General features: G+C 34.2%; 4 protein-coding genes across 6 annotated transcripts; 1 reads left to right on the top strand and 3 right to left on the bottom strand.

The window, feature by feature from the left end:
• Positions 1-4,827: 4,827 nt before the first annotated feature.
• On the bottom strand, positions 4,828-6,710 carry LOC111299354 (small ribosomal subunit protein eS12-like). Its single transcript, XM_022894496.2, has 5 exons — positions 6,598-6,710; positions 6,411-6,454; positions 5,563-5,851; positions 5,300-5,365; positions 4,828-5,113 (listed from the first exon to the last, which is right to left on the bottom strand). Exons 2-5 carry the CDS (start codon positions 6,416-6,418, stop codon positions 5,060-5,062), a joined length of 417 nt encoding a protein of 138 aa, XP_022750231.1. The 5' UTR covers positions 6,419-6,454; positions 6,598-6,710; the 3' UTR covers positions 4,828-5,059.
• Positions 6,711-7,354: 644 nt separating this feature from the next.
• On the bottom strand, positions 7,355-8,413 carry LOC111299351 (ABC transporter I family member 1). Its single transcript, XM_022894494.2, has one exon. The coding sequence runs from the start codon at positions 8,411-8,413 to the stop codon at positions 7,724-7,726; it is 690 nt and encodes a 229-aa protein (XP_022750229.2). The 3' UTR covers positions 7,355-7,723.
• Positions 8,414-10,002: 1,589 nt separating this feature from the next.
• LOC111299353 (uncharacterized) lies at positions 10,003-13,055 on the bottom strand. Its single transcript, XM_022894495.2, has 8 exons — positions 12,875-13,055; positions 12,375-12,463; positions 12,085-12,148; positions 11,752-11,829; positions 11,484-11,560; positions 11,317-11,383; positions 11,124-11,231; positions 10,003-10,343 (listed from the first exon to the last, which is right to left on the bottom strand). Exons 1-8 carry the CDS (start codon positions 12,944-12,946, stop codon positions 10,314-10,316), a joined length of 585 nt encoding a protein of 194 aa, XP_022750230.1. The 5' UTR covers positions 12,947-13,055; the 3' UTR covers positions 10,003-10,313.
• A 2,868-nt stretch (positions 13,056-15,923) lies between these two features.
• Positions 15,924-24,966, top strand: LOC111299345 (FIP1[V]-like protein). Of its 3 annotated transcripts, none has more exons than XR_016329785.1 (10): positions 15,924-16,840; positions 18,396-18,646; positions 18,893-19,019; positions 19,100-19,168; positions 19,287-19,424; positions 19,711-19,812; positions 19,914-20,257; positions 21,191-23,718; positions 23,848-23,970; positions 24,112-24,966. XR_016329785.1 is itself a non-coding variant. In XM_022894487.2 (9 exons), the coding sequence occupies exons 1-9, from the start codon at positions 16,001-16,003 to the stop codon at positions 24,664-24,666; spliced, it is 4,080 nt and encodes a 1,359-aa protein (XP_022750222.2). In that variant the 5' UTR covers positions 15,924-16,000; the 3' UTR covers positions 24,667-24,966. The 3 variants fall into 3 exon arrangements, 1 of the variants encoding a protein (XP_022750222.2); XR_002691289.2 differs by having other exon boundaries at positions 21,191-22,844; positions 24,112-24,176; XM_022894487.2 differs by lacking the exon at positions 23,848-23,970 and having other exon boundaries at positions 21,191-22,844.
• The last annotated feature ends 188 nt before the right edge of the window (positions 24,967-25,154 follow it).

Here is a 25,154-nt window from a genome sequence, read left to right as displayed (position 1 = left end):
ACAGACGGTTTTCCTTGAAGAAAGAAGCCAACCAAAGAAAGGTAGTTCTTTTAATCTAACTGGAAAGCACTGGACCTTGTTTGTTAGGATCATTCAACTCATTTTGAAGACAACAAACAGATAACATTTTGAAATTTACGATGAAAAACATAATTTTGAAAGTGCTAATTTACGAGGAACAAGCTGAACAATCACACCAATAGAAGGTGATTGTCCTGCAAATTAAATGCCATCAATCCCATAGTTCGAGCAAAAGACTAAATTAGAGAGCTCAAAGCACCCCAAGCACCTTGGTTTAGACAACAGAAATGAGAAAATGAAAAACAAATAAATAAATAAAACATGTCTCTGGGTAGACCTATATTTCTTGCAAGACTATCCAGAAGACATGTCCTGAATAGATGGTCTCCCCAGAATTCGACTATTAACATATATTGAAACCAACAACCTAGGAAAACAAGATCCAATCTGTCTTGCCAAGAGAGAAGTAGACAATTATTATAGTAACAAAAAAATAAACTACCTCTTTGACTGCAGCATATTTACCTTGGATGAGACCTAGCATTAGGTTGCTGATAGCACCCTATAGTCTATAGGAGCCAATCCAAGTAAAAAGAGAAGAAAAATAATACCTTTCATGCAAGTTAAGTTTGAGGGATAAAAGAGATATGGAAGAAAATCAATTGGTTGCTTCTCCTCTCCGAAATGTTTTCTGTCACGCTGCGGCGCCTTAGACTCGAGATTGCGGTGCTAGATGAAGCGTTCAACACTTCAACTGGATTGGAATTTCTAAACCCAAATTGGTTAATCACGTTTCCAATCCACTTAAAACCATGCCCAAATTTGTTTTTGGTTTTGCTTTGGGTTCAATCCACTAAACACTTCATCTGCACTGGCCAATATAAATTATTCGCCTGTAAGATTAACAAGTTCAAATATGACCCGATCAAATTTTATGGAAATATAACTAATATTCTACTAAACATAGCCTTGAAGCTTCAGAGGAATAAGTTGTCACTTATCCGGATATTTTTTGAGCTGAAGTTCGGATCAGAGGCTCTGCTTCCTGTTAGCAAAAGAGAAAAACAAAGCCAACCAAGCATTATCTTTTAGCTGGATATGACACTGAAAGTTAAAGAAAAGGAATGATTTATTCGTCAGTATTTTTTGGTGACAGAAAACAAAGGAATCCTTAGAAAAAAAACACAACAATAAACTAGCAAAAATAGGATGAGCCCATTTGGATGCAATCGCACCCTCAATTCCATCCTTAAAAGCTTAACGGGGAAGCACTTATTTTCACTGGTAGAAATTATACGCATCAAATTTTGAATTTTTTTTTCTACCTTTCGCATTTATATTATTTTACAAAACAATAATATTTGTGTAATTTAAATTTTTTATTTTTTATTTAAAAATTATAAATTTTAATATTTTTAATTATTTATTAATTTTATAAATATTAAATAATTTTTTTGTTAATATAATTTTTATTTTAATATATTTAATAATTATTTTTTTCACTAATATAAATATTACCATCATTTTTGTTTTTGTATTTAAATATATATCTCATCATTGATTTTGATTTTATCATACACCATCTAATCTCACTATTATAATAATTAATTTATTTTTAAAAATTATAAAATACTTTTATTAATTTAATATAATAATTATTTTATTAATTTTTATCATTATTTTTGTTTTTTATTTTTTATTACAAAATCATTAATTTATTTAAAAATAATTTAATATTTTTAATTATTTATTAATTTTATCAATATTAAATAATTTAATTTTTTTGTTAATATAATTTTTATTTTAATATATTCACTACAATTAATTTTACCGTCATTTCTATTTTTATACTCAAATACAAATCTCATCACTAATTATAATTTTATCATATAATATCTAATCTCTTTAATATATTATTTTTAATTATTTTTAATCTCACTGGAATCATTTTCAATCGTGAAGAAGATAAAAAGCAGCAAACCCTGCTAAGCTAATCTGTTAAGTGGGGTAAGAATGTAAAAGGTATAGCAAAGTGAAAGATTTTATAGTACATCCCTATTTTTATGAGCTGATTTCTTCGTTTTTAAATGGAGTGACTAAACTTTTTGAAGTTTATTTCTCAGTTAATTAATTTATTTGGTGCTACAAAAATTATTTATAAGAAAAAAACAACTTGTTTAATCGGTTGTAGTAATTTCGACAAAAGTACTTTACGTCAAGTAGTTCACACTGTGCCAAGTTAGAAGTAAATGGTTATAAATTTTAATATTTTACTCTTACAAATTCACTTTTGCTGACCACTCAATAACTTACAAATTAAAACATTAGTTATCATTTGTTTTTCGTTACCTCCACTTAAATTCAATTTTAATTTTTTTGGTTTTTTTTCTTTTCCTTCTACTGTGTACATGAAGTCTTTCCTTTCTATTCTCTCACTAAAAAAAAGCAGAAATGAATGTGAGGCTGTAACTTGTAAACTTTTTTTCTTGCAAATTCACTTTTCCTGACCACTTAATAACTGACAAATTAAAACACCAGTTGGTATTTGTTTTTTATTACCTCCACTTGAATTCAACTCTAATTTTTTTTGTTTTTGTCTCTTCTACTTCTACCCTTTACATGAAGTCTTTCGCTCCTATTGTCTCATTAAAACCCTCTTATTCTCTCATTAAAAAAAATAGCATAAATGGATGTGAATACTATACTGTTTGATCTAATTTCTTGTCCCTGAATTTTTTCACAAGAATAATTTTGTGTCTCAATGTAAAAAGTTAATTAACTAGAAAAGAAATATAACCTTGGAAATTAATTGGTTCAGCAGCTATCAGAAAATAAAATGGTAGTTTCTTCTCTATACAAATGCTCCTACTAGTCCGAAAATCATATATGGCACGACGACTTTATGATGACACTATAAATTTTTAGTCTATGAATTGTACAAATTGAGTTCATAACACTCTAACCATGATTTGATTGCAGAAGAATTGGGCAAAATGTATCTGCTGAAATAATTTCCATTTAATGTCTATCCTTTTATTTTAAATCTCCTCCAGATTGTTACCATCAATGGTTTATTAATGTTGGCAATTCTTTCCCAAAGATTCAGTTGAATCTGAGGTTATTTGCTGCAAAGGGCACAAATGATCCTCAATACACCTTTCCAATTGCATGGAATATTGCATGTGTGCCACACAACTAATTCATGTAATGAATAAGTTGGTCGGTTTATCCTTATAATGAGCATGTCTTTTACCAGAAACAATTAGCCTCACCGTCACCATGCCAATTGCCGTACCAAGTTAGTATCATCCTGCATAAACTGCTGTGCCCAAGTCTCCTTCTCCGCCCGTTGGGAGTTTAACATCACTTCAAATACAGTTTTTGGAGTGGATGGATGTTCTTTTTTAAGACATTTTACTAATCTATTCCTAAAAATAAAAATGTATATCTATGAATTCCATTATTATCCGCCAATTCACAATGATTTCTTTTTTTTTTTTACAGTTGTGGATAGAGATTTCTAAATTGATTTTCAAACTGACAAAGAGTAGTAGCTTTAACCTTAATCATCAAAAAGTTTGCTGGAACATTGGGTAAAGTAACTTTACCCTTAATCATCTGGAACATAGAACAGGAGGCTTGAAATCATCATCAAAAAGTTTGCTGGAACATTGGGCTGGAACATTTTCATTTACCTACGTCTAAACGAGTAAAAATAGATTCTATTTAGCTAGGATTGTATTTTTTTTTTCAGTTGAAAATCTCCAATAATAATGATACTAATTAGAATTAGGGGGGGTTTCATGTCAATGCAAAATACCTCATTTGTTGCAACACTCCTTTAAACAATAAAAAATGTTTCTCTTGAATTAAAAAGGGGAAGGAAGAAAGCGAGTCAGTGTGATAATTCCTCATCGTCAAATTAATCATTCCCATGGAATATTGTCCCAGGAATATTGTCCCAGCAAATAAGTAATTGTAGGGGTGAAATCTTGATATAATTCGAAAAAGCGAAGAGTAAGTCCCAAGCCATAAAATAAGAAAAAAAAAAAACACAATTCTCATGTTTATAGGATTAAACAAGGTAAAGTAACTTTACCCTTAATCATCTGGAACATAGAACAGGAGGCTTGAAATCATAAATTCATAGCAATGGTTGATAAAACTCGTTGCTTATCGGGTGTGGTTTACTTAATATACAGACCACAGAACTGGACTACGTCATAAATGTCCGAATAATGCATCAGGTTGGCCATGCATCAAGCTCCATGGACAACGAGAGTTGACAATACTTATAAAGCCGATTAACCCACTGATCCATTCATATTGATGGAGCTGACCATGCCACTTCCTATCATTTATAAAAGCTAAAAGCCCATCAAACCATGAAACAATTACAAAGTATAGAAGTAGATATTAAATGAAATTTTTAATAAGGTTATATACCAACGTTGTCAACAGCATCAAGATTGGATGTTTAGTGAGGCTTGATTATGTATTGTACTTGAGTTGAAAAAATGATAACGTGCGCTGCAATGCATAAAAGATTCTTAAACTAAAATACAATGAAGAAATGATTTGGCTGTAACAACTAGATTTTAGAGAGCCAAATAAAATGGCAAACTCATTTTGGATCAGCTAAACAACTGTTGCCACTACAATTCTTCACCACAATCTCATGAATGATTTCGATCCAACTGATCGTATTGAAGAAAGAATCAGACGTTTTTGGATAAACTCAACCAGGCCCTAGCCCCCATTAACAAACCAATATCAAACTAGTATTTATATTGAGAAAAAGAGAGATGAATAAAGACAGAAACATCAGATAAAACTGTTGGAATTCCAAATGGTTTGCCACGTACTAGACACAAAATTTAAAAGGAAAAAAGTAGCATACTTAAGAAACCCCGAGCAGTTCAGCATTGCAATAACTTTGAAAAAAGAAAATTCTCAAGCACATTAATCTGTCATTTACTATCAAAATCATGAATGACAAAAAGAACTCTGATTCTATCATAGAAACCAACATTATTCCTCAATCCTTGTGCTGCTGAACAACTTCAACAGCCTCATGTTGTTCGCCATAATCCTGCAGGGAAAAAGAATAATTAAATCCCAACAATCATAAATACATAATATGCATGGCTAAATTTTTTACATATTGCTTGACAACATAACTGATCTAAAACGAAAATAAGAAAAGAAAAAAAAAATGGATTGATAAAACAAATATGTTGAAGTAAAATAGAATGTACTTTCACGCATATGTTTATACCTTGACAACCACACAAGAACAACCAACTACCTTCCTTGCTTTCCCCTCAGAATCTATCTTACACAACTGCATGCAGAGATGAAGCACAATTAGAATTTAAAGCAATAGTAATCTGTTTCCATTTGGCTGCATAGCTTGATTGAGTTTCTAGTAATATTCACCAAGGAACAAGTTACATTGTCAAAGGAATGTGTTTATGAGTGCAAAAGAGAGAGGAGAGAAATAACTCATGTTCCATAAACAAGCAATGAAATTTTACTTACACCAGCCCACTCGCCAAGAGTTTTTGAGCTAGGTGCACGCAGCACTTTAACATTATGATCAGCACAGAGTGCCTTGACCAGTTTAACATAATCTGGCTGATCACAGTCATCAGCTATAACACAAAGATGCGCATTATGCTTTTCAATTGCCTTCGCAGCTTCGTGTAAGCCACGTGCAAGCCCACCATGAGCTTGTGACTTCCTCACCACAAGGGGCAAGGCTGTGTTGATGTCCATTGTCTCACCAAGGATGGGTGCTGCCTCAGGTTGGGCAACTGCAACTTCTTCTCTGCAAAAGCAATAGGCAAGAATACAGCATAAATACATGCGGACAATAAAAAAAAAAAAAAGTGATGAAATCTTTCAAAGAAACAAATAAAGACATCAGACAGACACAAAGGTTGGAAAGAAAATGATGGGTTTGGGAAGCTACGAAAAGGTAAATTTTTGTTGACACAATGGAATCAAAATAAGGCTTAATCTCAATATGGTACAAAATGGAAATACCTTCTTCAACTACTATCAATGCAGAAGCAAATAACCAATAAACCCTAATAAACTTTTAATTTCTAACAAATCTGAAACAAAACAAACAATTCAAACAAGTATGCAAATCATCTCAAACAAAATTCATTGCAATCTATATTAGCATACAAGAAATAACGTAGCAACTCATTCCACACTAAAGCAATAAAATCCAAAGCCCATACAGTGAAACTACAAATAACTTGAAGTCTTAAGGATATATTATAACAAACCTAATAACCAGATCAAATTTCATGGAACTATCACTAATATTCTACTAAACATAACCTTGAACATTTACAGAGGAAAAAATTTTCACTTACCCAGACATTTTTTGAGCAACAGTTGGGATCGGAGACTCTGCTTCCTGGTAGCAAAAGAGAAAAACAAAGTCAACCAAGCAGATCTTTTACCTAAATATAACACTGAAAGCTAAGCTTCATTCTTTTGGTGACAGAAATCAAAGGAATCGTTCTATAAGAAAAAACATAACAAGAGAATTAAACTAACAAGAGATTAAGACCCAAGAAACGGCGCAGTGAGGAAAATGCCGACGGCGTGTCGGGGGAATGGGAGGGTTTAGCAAAGTGTGTAAGGGAACAATATTTTGATGGGCCGTGGGTTGATTTCCTTTTCTCTTTTTCTTGGACTGGAGTGGGCTGAATCCATTCCCTAAATCTCTTTTGGGTTTCCTCCTGTTTTGTCAATTAACTGGTTACATTGGGATTTTATAATTATAATTTTTAAATCAAAAAATATAATGATATTATATTAGTATAAAGATACTATTCACCTACTTATAAATAGTATCAAGAACGAAAACATATTTTCGGAAATAATGAAAACAAGACATTCTTGCTTCTAACCATTTTGGAAATTTTTGTTTTTTTTTTTAAACCAAAAAGGGTACCAATTATGGTTTCTGTTGTTTTGCCAAATGACCCCTCAGCCTTTCAGGTTTGGTTTTGGTGGAAGCAAAGGGAAAATGAAACAACCTAGGTCATGGTTGCAACAGGCGGTTTTACTTGAAGAAAGAAACCAACCCAAAGAAAGGTAGTTCTTTTAATCTAACTGGAAAGCATTGGACCTTGTTTGTTAGGATCATTCAACTCATTTTGAAGAGAACAAACAGAGAACATTTTGAAATTTATGATGAAAAACATAATCTTGAAAGCGCTAATTTACAAGGAGGAACAAGCTGAACAATCACCCCAATAGATGGTGGTTGTCCTGTAAATTGAATGCCATCAACAATGAAGACCCATAGTTCGAGCAAAAGACCAAATTAGAGAGCTCAAAGCACCACAAACACCTTGTTTAAACAACAGAAATGAGAAAATGAAAAAAATAAAATAAAATAAAACATGTCTCTGGGTAGACCTATATTTCTTGCAAGACTATCCAGAAGACATGTCCTGAATAGATGGTCTCCTAACAGGATCATTCCTTCTACGTTTGGAAGGAGCATCAAGATATGCAGCCAGCGTCAAGCATGTACGTTAAGGATACACCAGTGTAGCTGTAGTAAAGGATTTAGTAAACGTCTCTCAAAGATGTGAAGAAAGGCCAAGTATGAGTGACAATGAGATGAGTGATGGTCAAACTTATCGGCGATAGGAATGTCACTTGGTCTGTTTTATGAAATGTCAGAACGATCAAGCATGTCTACCAAAGTCATCCTTCTAGGGAACCTTGGTGGCAACCTCAGAATCATGGCATCTTCAATCTCAATTGGGAGATGTGTTGCAACAATTACAATCCCACCCTTCTTTCTATGCTCTGCGATAATGTATTCTAGCAACCTCACCCCTTCATCATCTAATGCAACAGAAGGCTCATCTAGCAGCCATATTGGCCGATCAATTGCAAGCAATCTTGCAAGCTGAAGCCTCTTTCGCTGACCCATTGAAAGCATTCTTGCCTTCTCTTTTGCCAGTCTTCCAAGGCCCATGAGCTCCAGAGCAGGCATGGAATTACCATGCTTACTTTCAAGAATCTCAAACCACTGAACATTGTCAAGGACTGTAAACTTTTCTTTTATGGCATCCTTGAGGGAAAGCCAATTTAATTGAAGCTTGTACTGGTGGAATACGCCAGATTGAGTAATGTCATGGCCATTCCAAAGAATCTGACCAGCTGAAGGTCTAGAAAATCCTGCTAGCATACGCAGGAAAGTGGTTTTACCGGAGCCATTGCTGCCAGTCAACACAAGTGCTCCACCATCATGAACAGAGACATTCACATGTCGCAAGATTTGTTGGGCATTTCTCATGCAAGAGACATCATGGAGAAGAATTCTAGGGAGTGGCGGCTTCCGCAGAGACATGAAGACTATTATCCTCAGGTTTGGGATTTTGCAATAAAACTGCAAACTGTATGACTTTGAGCAACAGAAACCAATGAAAACTTCACAAAAGCTATGGAAAAAATTCCTTTTTCTGTGGAAAAGGAAAATAAATCATGTTAGAGGATAAATAAGAATACCCTGATTTTTAGAGTAAACATAATATATTAACGTGGAACAAAAGGCACAAAAGACAAATGAAAATAGCACAAATTTTCACTTCTAATCTCTATGCTGAGCCTGAAACTGCCTTATAAATGAAAAACAAGCCTACCAAGCATCTTGAATTTAGTGGGAAAAAAAAAAACAAACACTTAAAATGATATCCCTTACTGCAGGATTGGACTATTAACATATATTGAAACCAACAATCCAATCTGTCTTGCAAACAAGAGAAGTAGACAGTTATTATAGTAACAAAAAAAATCCCTTGATGAAAACTACCTATAAGATCTAGCATTAGGATGCTGATAGCACTCTATAGTCTATAGCAGCCAATCCAACTAAAAAGAATGCCGTTAATGCAAGTTACCTTTGGGATAAAAAAGAGATGGAAGAAAATTGACGGGTTGCTTCTCCTCTCCGAAATGTCCGCCCCGCTACGGAGCCTCAGACTAAGCGCTAAATGGAGCGTTCAACAACTGGATTAGCCTTTCTAAACCCAAATTGGTTAATTCTTTTGCTTTGGGTAGATCATCACGCATAAACCCCACGTCTCCAATCCATCTACACTGCCCAAATTTGCTTTTGGTTTTGCTTTGGGCTCTATTCATTTAACACTTCAACTGCACTAGCCAATATAAATTATTGCCCTATAAGATTAGCAAGTTCACATACGATCCGGATCAAGGTTTATGTAAATATAACTGATATTCTACTAAACATGACCTTGAACCATTACATAGGAATAAGTTGTCACTTACCCGGACATTTTTTGAGCTTAAGTTGGGATCGGAGGCTCTGCTTCCTGTTAGCAAAAGAAAAAAACAAAGTGAACCAAGCAGACCTTTTAGCTGAATATAACACTGAAAGTTAAACAAAATGAATGTTCAGTTCTTCTGTATTTTTTTATGACAGATTTAAAAGAGCTAGCAGGAATAAGATTAAGACCAACGTCACTAACCTGAGAGTGAAGAAGATGAAGAGGCGCAAACTACTGGAAACTAATCTGTTCCGCCGGATGAATAGAAAGGGTTTAGGAAATGGAAGAGAATAGGATATTCATATCAATCTTTGATATGGGCCGTGGCTGAGGGCTGATTTCTTCGTCTCTTTTCGTTGCGTGGAGTGGGCTTAACTCCATTTCCAAACCCGGTTTATTTGATCCGACAAAGATTCAGCTTTGGTCTAAAAACATATATTACAATTATAAATAATTTTGAGGTACCTAAAAGAAAAAACATTTGGTAGATTATTTTTAATCACAATTTAAAAATAAAAAAACTTGTAAAAATTTATTAAACATTACTTTTTAAAGATAATTATATAATCCAATTACTTAATACTGATCCTATCACCAAAACAATTGAGTGCATGGGGTGTCAAATTTCTTTTCACAATGCAAAGAAGGATTTGGCAATTGAAATGACATGAAGTCACTTTTTTTTCAAGACGGTGATTCAAATAGTAATATTCAATTTTTTTCTTCTAATTCAAAGATTAATCAAGGCTTTGGCAGATGATTAACGCTTTGCTACCATGTAAGTAACCACTGTGCCATAAAGAATAATACACAACCAGCATTAATGAGAGAAAGGAATTCAGATTTGCCAGTGTGATTGGCAAGTAAAATCCTCGTTAGATCAATAGACCAGCTGATATTCACTGTTCCCTTCCCGGTGTTGCAGAACATGGACAACTCAAGATAACCCAGGAATAGTAGTCAACCTAACCTCGCTTCTCTACGCAATACCTGGTTAAAGATAAAAAGGGAGCAGGGTTGAGTCAAGTATGTAATATTAGCCAAAAATAAGAATCTTTTTCCTCGATGAAAAATCAACGTAAAGATTCTAGTTTATGATGCAACCAGCATCAACTCAGAACTAATTGGAGATGCCTTCTTCAGTAATATGCATGTTACAATAAGTCAATATCCTATGCCATGTAGAATGTTAAGCAAAAAATAGCTTGTCCTAATGGAAGTGATGATCATGATACAAATTGAAATATGCTATCGTGGAAATGGAACAGCAGTGCCAAAGTTTTTTAAAAGAAAAAGACACTTGCATGACCAGCTGAATATTGTTTAGAGAATAAGCACTTAAAATTGAAGTGTGTTGAAAACCAAGCCCTCAAATATATACTTAATTCTTTTTTTTTTATTTTTCATATCTGAAGCAACTCTCTTCTGTTAGCACTACTTTGATCCCCTGCCAGTAGTTCATGATTATTTTAAGATAAGCCAGTAGTCCATTAATTAGATCTAAACTAGTGAAAATGCTTCTTTTGATTCCGTAGAGATTTAACCATATGAATAAACTGACTATGTACATTACCCTAGTCCTTAACAAACTAAGGAGAATATCATTGAATGAATCTCAAATATAATACCAAGCATCAAATGCTTTTTATTAAAGGGCACAACTACACTTGGGAAGACCAGACTTTATTGAATATAATACCAAGCATCAAATGCTTTTTATTAACAAGAGAATATCAGTCTCAAGTGCAAGAGCATAAGAGTGGTGCCTACCTCTTCAGCAAACTTTATCAAAATAGTTGTCCGAGGTCTTTGCTGTCCCTCCATAGGCACAAAATGAGCTGTTACTACTGCTGGAAATCCTGCACCATCCAAAACACCCTTCCAACCAACAAAAGAGCCTATGAGAGCTTCCTTCCACCCAGATGATCAGTCATTTTATACAAAAAATGAATGCAGCACTTACCCTCACTATTCCAGCAACAAATGCCCCACAATTAAATGTCCCCATGTCTTTTGGTATAGAAATAAACCTACAATGCAAACAGACCAGTTGGTTCTTAATCTAGAGCTAAAGATCTAGTTAGCTGAAAGGATGGCATTATAAGTGATAAGTGGAGGGCAATGAATAACTTGTTCACAAGGAGTTCCTTCTCGCTGATCATGTATTCGTCTTCATGTTCGGTGCCCTTCTCAAGTGAGTCAGCCACCTAACATAGTACAAAAAGGAGCTGGTAAGAGAAGTACTAAATTAGAGACTACACTGATTTCAAGCAAATGCTGAAGATGTTAGCCAGCCAGATTTGTAATGCCTATAGGCTTATAGGAAAATACACAAATTCCGTTTGACAATATCATCAAACTTTCATTGTTGCACCAATAAACAAGATTGCAGACTTACCTTCCCAAACAACACCTTCCAGACAGTACTGTGCACAAAAGATAAAATACCCAACAATCGAGTCTCCCTTCTATTTCCCTGTAACAAAAATATATATATATATAGTCTTAGTACTGGTGCCAACACCATGGAAGAATGCAAATGTTCATACAAATGAGCACAAATCTTTGCAAACACATCACCAAACCAAGATACAAAAAATGAAAGCAAATTTAATTGAGATATGACCACCAAGCATATGAATGTGTTGTACCTTGACAATGCAAATGAAGATTAAACAGGATAACCTTAATGTTATTAGAGTCTCAAGTGTGGCCTATAAATGTGTTGTACCTTATCCCTATGGCATAAAAGTTCAAGAACTCGAGCCCCAACTGCATACCCTGCGTCCTCCAGCCTGACCACTCCAATGAATAATATTAGAGTCATTCACAATAGAAGAACAACCGACCAAACTAAGCACCATCCAAATATTTCCTTTAATTTGAAATGAGAAGCTTTTTGTTCCATTTTTCTTTTCATATTTTCATTATCTTTTTTAACAAATAATCCGTTCTCAAGCACAAATCGGTTGGCAACGGAATGATTCAACTAAGACATATCAAACATAAAAAAAACATTACCTTCTTTCTAATTCAGCAATGTTATCAACCTGTGTTTGATTGTACTGAACAAGCTCCGAAAACAAGAATGCAAATGCACTCAAGCTAACCTGCAAAGAAAGCAAAACAGTCAATAGTTTCGAAATTTTTACCCCAAATTGGAAAAAAAATTCCAAATCAAAGCTGTTACTGATTCGGTTTGTTTGAGTTTATGTAAATTTTTTCTATTTTGTAGTTAATTACGAGCTCAATAATTTTTTTTTTATTATTTTGAGACTAATTTGTGTGATTAGATCAGAACTTCTCAACCAATATAATGGCCAATTCAAATAATTGAACGATAATATTGTAATGAAAGGCACAAATCGAAATGTTCAAAAGATCTGAAACTCAGCTTCATTGCTAAGAAGATGAAAATACAGTTCAAATAAATATTAAAAAAAAAAGAGTAAGTCTCTAGCTTAGATTTTATATGGTACTTTGATACATTTCAGGGAGAGCGAGAGAGAGAGTGAAGGAACCTCTTGTTTGCCCTTGCTGAGGGGCTTGTCGAGGATGTTGGAGTACTGCTTGATCTTCCCGACTCCGATCATTTTTTAGTGGATAATTAAATTTTATTTTCTGTTTGGCTGGTGAGAAACTGCAGGATAAAAATGAATCAGCTATGAGCTATACCTATACCAGCACCGAGCGAGTATGTGTGCACTCCACTGTGCAAGCCGTTTGTCGAAGTTTTCACAATAGCTAAAACACGCGCGCGCCACGCGTTTTCGCCCCTCTTTTGTATTTTTTCCCCTTCTATCATTTTTCATGGCTTAAATTAGTTGAAAGTTTTGAATTTGAATTTCTATAAAATATAATATCTTTCAATAAACACCCTTAAAAATAAAATAACAAAAAAAACTACATTTATCTATCTTTAAAATGAAAGTTAACTACATGTATTAGATGACATATTAATTTTGAATAACTTAAGAAAAAATTTAGATGAAATTCGTTAAATTTTTTTATTAAAAATAATTAAATCAAAATTATAATGATTATTGAAATTTTTTATTACTTAAATAAATATACAAAATTTTTAAAAAATTAATAAATTTTGATATTTTTTGATAAAATTTTTAGTATTAAATAAATATTTAATAAATTTGAGTTATAAATAATATTTTTGATAATTTTTTATATATTATTGACTTATATTAGATATTAAAATTATATTTTTTAAATTTTTATTAAAATGTTTATTACATCATTTTTAATAAGTAATTTCATTTAAAAAATTTTATTTAAATTTTGCCCTTGAGGTTAAGGGGTATTTAGGTATTGCAATTTTAAGTTTTATGTGTAGATATATAGAATTATTTTCAAATTTTTAATTTAATATTGAGTGTATTTATTTAATATTGGATTTTAATTTATAGATTTATAGTTGAATTATATATATTTAGCTTTCTTAAATTTTAAAGTTGCTTGACAAACATAAATAAATTTTGTTTTATGTTTATATTTTTAAGATATTGAAATTATTTTTATGATGGTAATGCTTAATTTATTTAATATTGGATTTTGATTTATAAATATATAGATGAGTTATATATACATATATATATTTGCTTATTTAATTTTAAAGTGACTTAGACAAATATAATGAAAATTTCATCTATATTTACAGTTTTTGAGGTATTGAAATTATTTTTTAATGATGGTGAATCATTTTCATATTGATGCATAAAACATTTTTTTTCAATTGTCACGCTCATTTAAAATTTACATCTAGATTAAATAAGGATTGAAGATCAATTTTTGAATTACCTTATTAATTTAAAATTTTACATTTAGATTATCTATTTTTCAAACAAATTAATTAATTAAATCACTCAATTAAAAAAATTACATTAATTTTTTTATAAATCTTGAAGCAAAGTACTAGTTATTATCCTCGTATTAATTTGAATAGTTTATATTTTTTAAAATTTTCAAAATTGAAATTCAAAATTTTTAAAATGTAACTTTTTTATGCTTTTTTTAATATTCATTATACGTAAAAAATTAATCTAAAAAAATCAAAATCTAAACTTCAATTTTTTGCTATTATAAAGTTGCGACCGATGCCTTTGACTAAGATTAGTAATGAGGGAAAATTATATCGTATAGTTGATAATTGAATTATGAATATTTAAATAAATATCACTTGTATTTTATTGAGATTTTTTTACCAAAATAATAAATTTATAAAATTATAATTTTTAGTTTTTGGAATGAACAATACTTCATGATAAGCAATTTAACAATTTTTACATTAATATTTTTATATGTTGCATCAACATAACCTTTTTTTTTATCCTTTGCAATTTTAACTTTTGACATTAATTCCATTCTTGATGCTTTAGAGCTCCTCATGTTCTTGCAATCATGTATTGAAATAATGTTAATTAAGCAATTACCGAAGCTTTCATACGTAGAAACTCCTTCAAAAAGTATTCATGAATGCTATTGCACTTAGGTCATTCCGCTATTGTAACTTATGACTACCATATTTTATGTAATATTATAAATTTCGATAAATCTTACATAAAATATCATAGAATGAAGTTTGTGAAATTTTTTATTATAAATGAATAAATAAAAAATTTAAACCAGTATATTAATAGAATTTAATATTAATATCCATAATATATAAAAAATTTTATTAAAAATATTATGTATAATTTAAATATGATCGATATTTATTTAATAATAAAATTTTTATTAATATATTTATTAAAAATATCTATTTAATAAATATATAAACAAATTTTTAATTTTTTTCAAATTTTATATTCTAGTAATGAAATATTTCAACTTATTATTTTTAAATTTTGATTTATTTATTTTTAATAAAAAAAATTTATGAATTTTATCTATAATACTTGACATAAATCATTTCCCATAAATTTTGGGTGGCAACCACTAGGCTATAAATGTTGCAAATGCTCCTTACTTCCTATAACTAAAAAGTAAGCCATATCTATCTATTTATCGATGCCAAAGATAAATCCCGAGTAAATGTAGTTTCATTAGCCACCTTGCCATATTTACTCAAGTTCATATACATATTGCCATATTTTTTCGAGTATAATCAAAATATTTTGTTCATGCACGCAATTATTTAATACATATCCTTATCACTCAACACTTGTTAATTTGATGATTAAGATTGAAAATTTTGTCAATTCAATTTACTCACTTGTTGTTAGATTGATTTTTAAAATTATTTTACGATGTAATTTGTGTGATAAAAAATTATGATATATATTTTTGAATAAAATTGAGATTTGAAATTGATTAATTGCAATAAATTATAATTAAAAGTTGAATTCAATATTTTTCGTTTTAAAGTCGATTCCAATATCACAAGTTAATAATTTAATGTGAGAAAATATGACTTTAAAATTAAAAAAAAAATTAAGTTTAAATAAAACTTGGAGTTTCAAGTATGAAAATTGATTATGATATTAATTAGTAATCTAAATTAAAAAACACGAAAAAGCCTCTCCTCTAATAAAAGCAGAAACGAAGCACGCCAACATTAACAAACAAACACAATCAAAACCCTTCCTCTCTCTTTTTCTGTCTCAGCCGCTCTCTCTTTCTTTAACGAAATTCCGATGGAAGACGACGATGAGTTCGGAGATCTGTACACGGATGTTCTCAGACCTTTGTCATCAACCTCCACGATTCCGCAACAACACCGGTCATCTCCTACAATCGCACATCTCCACCGTCCTATCGATCTCAATCTTCAATCCCGAGACGATGACAACACCTTCTTCGGAGCTCCACGTCCAATTCCCGCCACCCAAACGCTAGCTCCCTTTAAATCTCATCGTCCTTCTGCTGTTGATGCTGCTTCAGCTCCGGATTCAATCCCTAACAGCGATTCAGCTCACGGACCAATGGTTTTGGATTCTAAACAAGAACCTGCCGGTGGAGAAGACGTTAAACTTGGTATTGAAGAGGGGGGTAGTAACGGTATTGAGGGCTTCGGCTCTGATGACCCGAAAATCCCGGGTTTAACCGAATCGGTTCGCCAGGAAGAGTCTGGAAGGAACAATAACGAGAGTGATAAGGGAATTCGAGGCGGCGGTGAAGCGGAAGCCGAGGGAGAAGGAGATGATTGGGATAGTGACAGTGAAGATGATCTGCAGATAGTGTTAAACGACAACAACCACGGCCCGATGGCTATGGAAAGAGGAATCATGGGGGAAGATGACGATGACGACGAAGATGAAGATGGGGACCCGCTTGTGATAGTAGCTGATGGAGATGCAAACCAAGGGATGGAGGAGCAGGAATGGGGTGAAGAAGGAGGGCAGGCGGCGGATGGGGAGAGGAAAGAAGGGGGAGAAGCAGGGAAGATTGGCGGCGCTGGTGGCGGAGGAAGCGTGGTTGCTCCAAAAATTGGGTACAGCAGTCATGGGTTCCATCCGTTTCATTCTCAGTTTAAGGTCAGTGTGTTAACATGTTGATGCTGTTGTTGCTGAATCAAACAATTTGGAATCATTTGGACAAATATAGGATTTTTTTTGTCATATGCCCGAATTGTTTGATGAATGATTAGGATTTATTTAGTTATTGATTTGTAAACTTTGTACAGAATGAAATGATAAATAACAGTTGTTTTTATTTTTGTGGCCAATATTTGAGTGGAGATGATATTGCAATGCCTTTTGTTTTAACATATATTTAAATATTGAAGATCATAACCTTGCACCCAGAAATCATCATGGTTATCCTTAAAATAAACCTTTGGTCTGTTTGCGAACATCTGATGGTGCTTGTGGTAGGATCAGAAGCACGTTTACCAATATTGACTTGCGGATATTTCTGCCTCAATCCAAATCTCACTTATTTCAAGGGTAAAAAATTTACCGCATATTGTTGGCTAATGCAATATTGACTTGTAAGACAGGGTTATTTGATTCATCTTTCTTCTGATCCTAAATTTGAACCTGAGAACTTGAAAAAAGGGTTTGGCCATAAGTTTTGATTTTTGAATGTTCTGAGACACATTAGTTAATGGTTTAAATAGTAAAACCTTTGCAGTCTGAGGCACACAACTGCAACTACAGTTAATGTGCTTTATGATGTAATATGTTAAGATATGTCTGTTGATCTTTCACCCTTCTCCAACGCCAATACTTCTCTGTTGGAGCTGTTGAAGATGAACAATTCTGTTCAGAACCATTGGTTTATTTGTGCATTGAGTAATTTGTGCTCAAGAGCAAATCCAGATACTTCTGCAAAGAAAAGTGCAAACAACCTATTGGTAAACCAGATGAAACTCTATAGAGTAACATTATACTCAGCAAAATTGAACGCATGATGTTTTCTGTTGCTTGAAATGTGAGATCAACGGCTAACCTCAGCTGAAAATATATTTCTCCTCATACTTTTTCCAAACCATTTTCAAACAGCAGTTGATTCGATTTACCTAATCCTTGTCATCGGTTGCATCACAGAGTTTAAGTTATTTTCAGCTTGAGATTTGACATTGTAATTGACACTTTGTTGCACATGTATGTGCTGTAACTTCTTCCTTGTCAATTATCTTATTGGCCATTCATGTGTCACTTATTCCTTCTTCCAGCAACCATCATTACATTTTTAGCTTTATGTTATTATCAGTGTATTCTTTGATATCCTTGTTTCTTGATTTGTATATTGTCTTAGTGCATGTTATAAAGTGAATTTCTTATTTTCATTTGGCTAAGAAATTTTGATTTAGCAGTCTCTTTTAATTAAAACTTGTTGTTTGGTGGTTTTTCCTTTCTAATACGATGCTAAAGTTGACCTTATTCTTGAATGTGTTAGCCAATGGAAAGTTGATTTTAAGAAGCAGCATATATGTCAAAGTTCTGTTCGTCTGTTGTAAACTGTAATTTTATAGCAGAAGGGAAAAAATGCATTGCTTGATGATCATGCTGTTTCTTTCATGGTCTTATGCTGCTTGTTCATTTTGGTTTCTGATTACTGTTGTGATTTATTTTCTGCAACATGCAGTATGTAAGACCTGGTGCAGCACCAATGCCTGGAGCCACTGCAGGTGTTCCTGGAGGAGCACCAGGTCAGGTTCGTCCACTCATGGGTGCTATGGCTGGTCGTGGTAGAGGTGATTGGAGACCACCTGGAATGAAAGCTGCTGCTCCAATGCAAAAAGGTTTCCATCCTAGTTTTGGAACGCCTGGCTGGGGTAACAACATGGCGGGGCGAGGTTTTGGTGGGGGGCTGGAATTCACACTTCCTTCTCACAGGTAATTGCTCAATTTTCTATAATTATGTCATTGTTTAATTTTAACTGATAACATTTTGTTATACCGAATCCATTTTGTTTTGGCTTGTAGAAGCTGAAATGGAGAAAAATTGCTTGTTGAAGGATGCCTTTTGGCTTCTGTCAAACTTTGTTATGTTTCATTCTTCTAATATCATGTGCGAACTCTTTTAATTTCATTCTTTGGTTTTGCCTGACTAGTCTTTGATCAATTCCTACATGATTCCAGGACCATATTTGATGTCGACATTGATAGTTTTGAGGAAAAGCCTTGGAAATATCCTGGTGTTGATCTCTCTGACTTCTTCAACTTTGGTCTAAATGAGGATAGCTGGAAAGATTATTGCAAACAACTGGTAATTATTAACTTTAAAGATACCTTATTTCATTATTGTGGGAACTAAGACCTAAGAAGGTTGGATTTTAAATCTTGTAGGAACAACACCGCTTGGAGACAACCATGCAAAGCAAAATTCGCGTTTATGAAAGTGGACGAACGGAGCAGGTAATTAGGTGCTTATGCATATCTGAAAATTTATTTCTGTGTAACAGCTAAGTACATGGATTGATGGCATGACTTCTGCTATTGTTATTAAGGGTATAATTATCTTGCTTTCTTTTAGGATTATGATCCAGATTTGCCTCCAGAATTGGCAGCAGCAACTGGGCAAGAGGTTCCAGCTGATGTTGCTAATCTTGGAAAGTCAGATGGCAGACAAAATGACATGACAAAAGGAACTGTTCGAGTGCGACCAGCACTAGTAAGCTTCAGTTGTTGGTTTTAAAGTACATGCATAATTATAAAAGCCATTCTGTTAGATGCAGATTCTTCAACAATACTTATATTTTCCCTGTAAATATACATATCGTATTCTTAGCTCTTGAAATATATGCTTGATCTGTGTCTGTATCTTCTCTTTCCTTGCTGTCCAATTTTACTTAACTATTTCATTGTGAGTGTAATAAGCAATTCCCTGCATTGTGAACCTGTTTTGCTATTTTCTTTTTATCTGTTTGATATATATACATATTTATTTATTGTACTAGCCAACTGGGAGAGCAATACAGGTGGAAGGTGGTTATGGGGAACGCCTCCCCTCCATTGATACTCGGCCACATCGTATCCGTGATTCAGATGCAATTATTGAGGTTAGCAGCCAAACCTTGTTTCAATTGCACTTAGCCCAAGTCTTATTTAGTATCTACGTGCTGCATGTGCAAAATTGTTTAACTCTTAACTGTGCAAACAGATTGTCTGTCAGGATACTTTAGACGATGATTCCTCCACAGGCAATGGTGTTGTAGACCAAACAGAAAATGATCTTCCAAGGGAGGATCTTATAAGAGATCTTGCATCTAAAGCTGATGTTGCACGTGAAGATACTGAATATTTTGATGGTTCTCCAGATGCATATAATAGTCGAAAGAAGGAGCCAGTTGGAAGGAGGACTGTAAATTCTGTTCATGGTAATGTGCCTGAAGAAGATGAGATTTTGCCCTTCCCTGCAGAAGCATCACTGCCATATGGTCCTGGATCTAGGGGTCAGAGTCCTATGTATCCTAGTGGAAACTTTGGCAGCCCTTGTGATGAGAGGTATGAAGCCACCTTGAATCAATTTATTGTTATTTCTTTTAGATAAAGTTAATTGTATTATCTAATATCATGTATATTGTTGCTTCTTTGTGATACTACACTGCATCAAGTAGAGTGGTGAAGCAGTGGTACACCTCAAATATGATCCTATACTTGCTTATTTGTGGTTTTGTTGTTCTAAATTGTACACTTTCCCTCTTGCATCTTTCAAGTATAAAAAATAAATGCTTGATGTAGTTGTGATAAACTGATAATTCATTTCCTGAAAGAAATACTTTATTGTAAAGTGGATACATTAGCTGCTATGTTAAGAAGTATAACTAAACCTGCCTTCATGTGCCTTGAGAAGTGATGATGGAACTTGGAGGAATTTGGGAGTCATAAAAAATGATGATGCGGTAGTTTTCTATTTATCTGAAGGAGAAGATAAATAAATCAAATCAAGATGGCCATAGTGAAAATTGATAAAGTTGGTCCCCGTTCCTTATTATCATTAACTAACTGATCACAATTTTGTCCTATTTTACTTGTACTCAATAGGTGTAATTGATAGCGATGCTTTTGCCTTCTTGGACTTATTTAGCTGCAGCAGTTTTCATCATAGTTTGTTTTCTTTAATCAGATGGATTACTTTATTGCATATTTGGCTGTGAAGGGAAATGAACTCTTGTTGCGGTTTTCATTAACTCATTTTCTTCTGTTGCGGTTTTCATTAACTTTTTTATTTTCTTCTGAGCCCATTTCATAGATGAATTCCATCCCTTTATGATCCAATTCATGATTTGAAAATAAGAGATACAAGTTGGTGTGAAAGGCTGCTTGTTACTTTGATTATTTTTATGGTTTCCTTTAGCTTGATGTTTTAGTTTATTATTGAGGTGGTAATACTACATCTGCATTGAATAAATGCCACTAACCCTTTCCATCACACAGGCATCGACAGGGAAGAGTATGTGAGAGATCTCCTGTCATGACACCTATTCAAGGTAAACGGGATAAGTTCAGTGATGCCCACGAGGAAGAATCTGTTGAAAGCATGGATGGTAAATCTCCTGTCCTAGTTAGAGATGCCAGGGAGATAAGTGTGGAGCTTAAGGATGATGTTGATGATGAGCTTGAGCCGGCTGATGGAATCCCTCATACAGAAAAGGATGAGATGATAAATGAGACCCATAAAGATGAGAATTCACTTAACCCCATGAAAAATAAAAAAATAAGTTCGCAAGTGGAGCAACCGATGCTTCAAGAACTTGACGATGATGACGATTCTAGGGCTGCAAGAAGTAGTGAAAACAGCAAAGCAAGATCTGGCAGCAGCAGAGATTGTCAGAAGTGGCGAGATGGTGCTGAGGAGGAAGTTGTTCAAGATGGACGTTCTTCTCGCATTGGGATTGTCAAGAAGCATCTTGATGAACATGATCAGAATTTCTGGAGAAAAGATTGTGATGGGAGATTTGAGAATGAAAGAAATCGCGTGGTAGGTAAACCAGGAGAGGATTCTTATCCTCGCAGAGACTTTGATGCTAGCTTGTCACATAGTTTGCATATTAAAACAGAGGGTTTTGGTAGGCGAAGGGAGCGTGACAACCCTGATGGTACTTGGCAACAGAGAGAAGATGATCTTTACAGCAGAAAAAGTAGAAATGAGGACTTAAGGAGTAGAGAGCGTGATGATGGGATTAGTTCTAGGAACAGGGCTAAGGTTCGAGAAAGTGAAAGGAGTAACAAAGATGATTATCCACCTTCTAGAAAACTGTTGGATAACGGCAGTTATAAAGTTCATCATGATAAAGATGTCAGTGCTAGACACAGGGAAAGAGATGATAATTTGAAGAGTAGGTATGAAGCAGCAGTTGATTACCACAGTAAAAGAAGGAAAGATGAGGAATATCTGAGGAGGGACCATGCAGACAAAGAAGAGATCTTGCATGGACACAGAGAATCCAGCAGCAGTCGCAGGAAGCGAGACAGGGATGAAATCTTAGACCAGCGTAAGAGAGATGAACAACAAAGAATTAGAGACAATTTGGATGAGCATCATGCAGTTCGGCACAAAGATGAGGTCTGGTTGAACAGAGAGAGGGTTGAGAGACAGCGGGAGAGGGATGAATGGCATAGGCTAAAGCAATCCCATGAAGAAAGTTTATCAAAACGGGAGAGAGAAGAAGGACGAGGTACTGTGAGAAGTGGCCGTGGTTCAGAAGACAAAGCATGGATTGGCTATACCAGGGCAAAGGATGAATATAAAGGTTCTGAAAAAGAATACCAACTCAAAGAGACAGTATGGCATGGTGAACAGGTGAAGAGAAAGGACCGGAATGATGATGAAAGTCTCTCACGCCATAGAGGGCGTGAAGATTCTTATACACGTGGACTCCAATTTAGTAATGAGGAGAGAAAATCCAGGCAGGAAAGGTCAAGCACGTGGAATGACCCTCCTGTCAATGCTTCAGATAGCCAACGGGGGCATGAGAAGAAACATAAAGAAAACACTAGGAAGAATAGAGGATCTGAAGGTGGAGAACCAATCACATTGCGTTCTGCCAAGAGAAACCAAGAAGATTTAAGTGTTCACAACAATGAAACGGTATGATTCATAGACTCAAGGACATAATGTTTCTTTAGTAATAAGGAGAAAAATACCACAGCAATTTTTGGGAAATGAGCCTATACATGTGCATACTTATATAAAGTAAATCTTCTAGTGAAAGTTGATGCAGTTTCCTCAAAAATAGAGATTCTGGCTTTAATTACTCGATCATTGATGTCTTTGAAATATCTTCTTTTAATCAATAGATATCCATTAAGAGTTTAGAGGACTGCGTGTGGTTACCAGCACAATTCTTGTGTCCAGACATTTACTTTTAGATTGAGAGTAATTTAAAAGTTCACAATTCATGAATGTTATTTCCAAGCAGATATGATTTGTCATTAGGGTAGATGCCTCTTATTGGAGAAGTTTGTTTTTTTTTTTTCTCCTGGTCCTAAGCATGTTCTGAGAATATACTGAGCAGTGTTAGTCTCATGATGAGATTAGTCTTATCATCCTGGTTTCAAAATTTTATATAATGCACCAACAAGAACACACCATGCTGTCCCAATATCCATGTTCATGTAATCAGTTTGGGCAAAAGTTTCAGGAAGCAATGTTTAATAACAAACTCATTATCCCCTCTCAAGCATGGTGTGATTTTGACGCCATCAATAATTTACTGCTGTTTATAAAGAGCTTGGCACCTTGGACGTGAGTTTTTCTGTTTATTTATTAGCAACTTGTTTTACCATAGTATTTGGCTGCATCATCTGTCATTTTTGAGGCTTCAAAGTGAATTCTTTACAGTCCCGCTGTTTGTGTATGAATTTAATATTGTTCGGTTTGATGTTGACGCTTTGTTTGGATTGAGGGAAGGGGAGGGGGGAAAGCCTTTCAACTTTTCCTTTTGGAGGTGAAGGATTCCTCGGTAAATCTTCATTTACTCTATAGGCAAATTACTCTTATTTTAACATTTCATTTTAATATGTAAAGGTGTTGTGATTTTAAAAGAAAATGATAATTTATTATTGACATTTGACAATGAGCTTGATTTCAGATGGCATGATCTAATTTGAACATGAAGGAAAGTTGAGATTTGAACTTAACACCTATGCTTAAACTTTTGTTTTTGGACTTTTCTCATGCCATCATAAAGACAGCCTATTCAATTGCTATTTAGGTAGGTATTTACCTATGTGATCCCTTCTCAATTAATGATGGAATTGCCCTGCTGTAGAACTTATCTATTAACATTGTTATTATAATTATAACAATAATAATTGCTATTATCATTATTATTATTACCTTTTGGCTTGGTTAGGGCTTGAAAAATGATGAGAAGAACGAGAACCTATCACAATATAACGCCTCCAGAAAACATAGAGATGATGCTTCTTCAGACGATGAACGTCAAGAGTCAAAACGAGGGCGCTCCAAATTGGAACGTTGGACAAGCCATAAGGAGAGGGATAGGGATTATAGTGTCAACAGCAAGTCATCAGCTTCCTTGAAGTTTAAGGAGATTGAGAAGATTAATAATGTGGGATCTTCAGAATCGAACAAAATTCCAGATGAAACTGGTAAGTCAGTTGAGCCTGCCGAGAACCATCATCCGTTGTCTGAAGATAAGGGTGTTGGCGAGCCAGAGATCAAGGATGCTGAGACAAGACCATCGGAGGACAGGCACCTTGACACTGTTGAGAAGCTCAAGAAACGAAGCGAGAGGTTCAAACTTCCAATGTCCAAGGAAAAAGATGCCCTGGCAATAAAGAAGATGGAGAGTGAGGCACTACCTTCGGCCAAGAATGAAACTCCTGCAAATTCAGAGATTAAACAGGAGAGGCCAGCCCGAAAACGAAGGTGGATCAGCAACTAATAGTGGAATAAGTAACATACATTTTTGCTGTGTTGCGAGGTGTACTGGCCCTGATTCTTTAATTAGTGAACCCCAAAGATCCTGTCCTGCCATATATTTTGAAATGGCTACTATAGCGTTCAGGGATGGGTTTGTACCACAGTTATATACTATCACGCATGATGTTGTAACAATGCTGCCTCCATGTACTTTTTCTCAATATTATGTGTATATACTAAAGAATGTAACATTGAACAAGTCACAAATGGTGGCTCATATCCATTTAGTGTCAAATTGAGGTATGTTGCTCAGATTATTTAATCCGGGTGTGATCAGGGTTACACACGATAAAAGAAAATTTGGCAACAGGGTCCTTTCTTTCTGGCCTTTGTAAAAGTTGACGGCATCAGAGGTGAGGAGTTTGTTTTCTTAATCTGAGATTCTTTCCATATGCAATGGCAAGAGACTGATGCTTGGAAAAGGTGGCATGGATGAATGGTTGGTACCAT

The sequence above is a fragment of the Durio zibethinus genome, chromosome 18 (genome assembly GCF_047325235.1).
Source record: "Durio zibethinus cultivar Kanyao isolate XHJ-2024 chromosome 18, ASM4732523v1, whole genome shotgun sequence".
NCBI lineage: Eukaryota > Viridiplantae > Streptophyta > Magnoliopsida > Malvales > Malvaceae > Durio > Durio zibethinus.
This window is presented reverse-complemented; position numbering and strand designations above follow the sequence as displayed.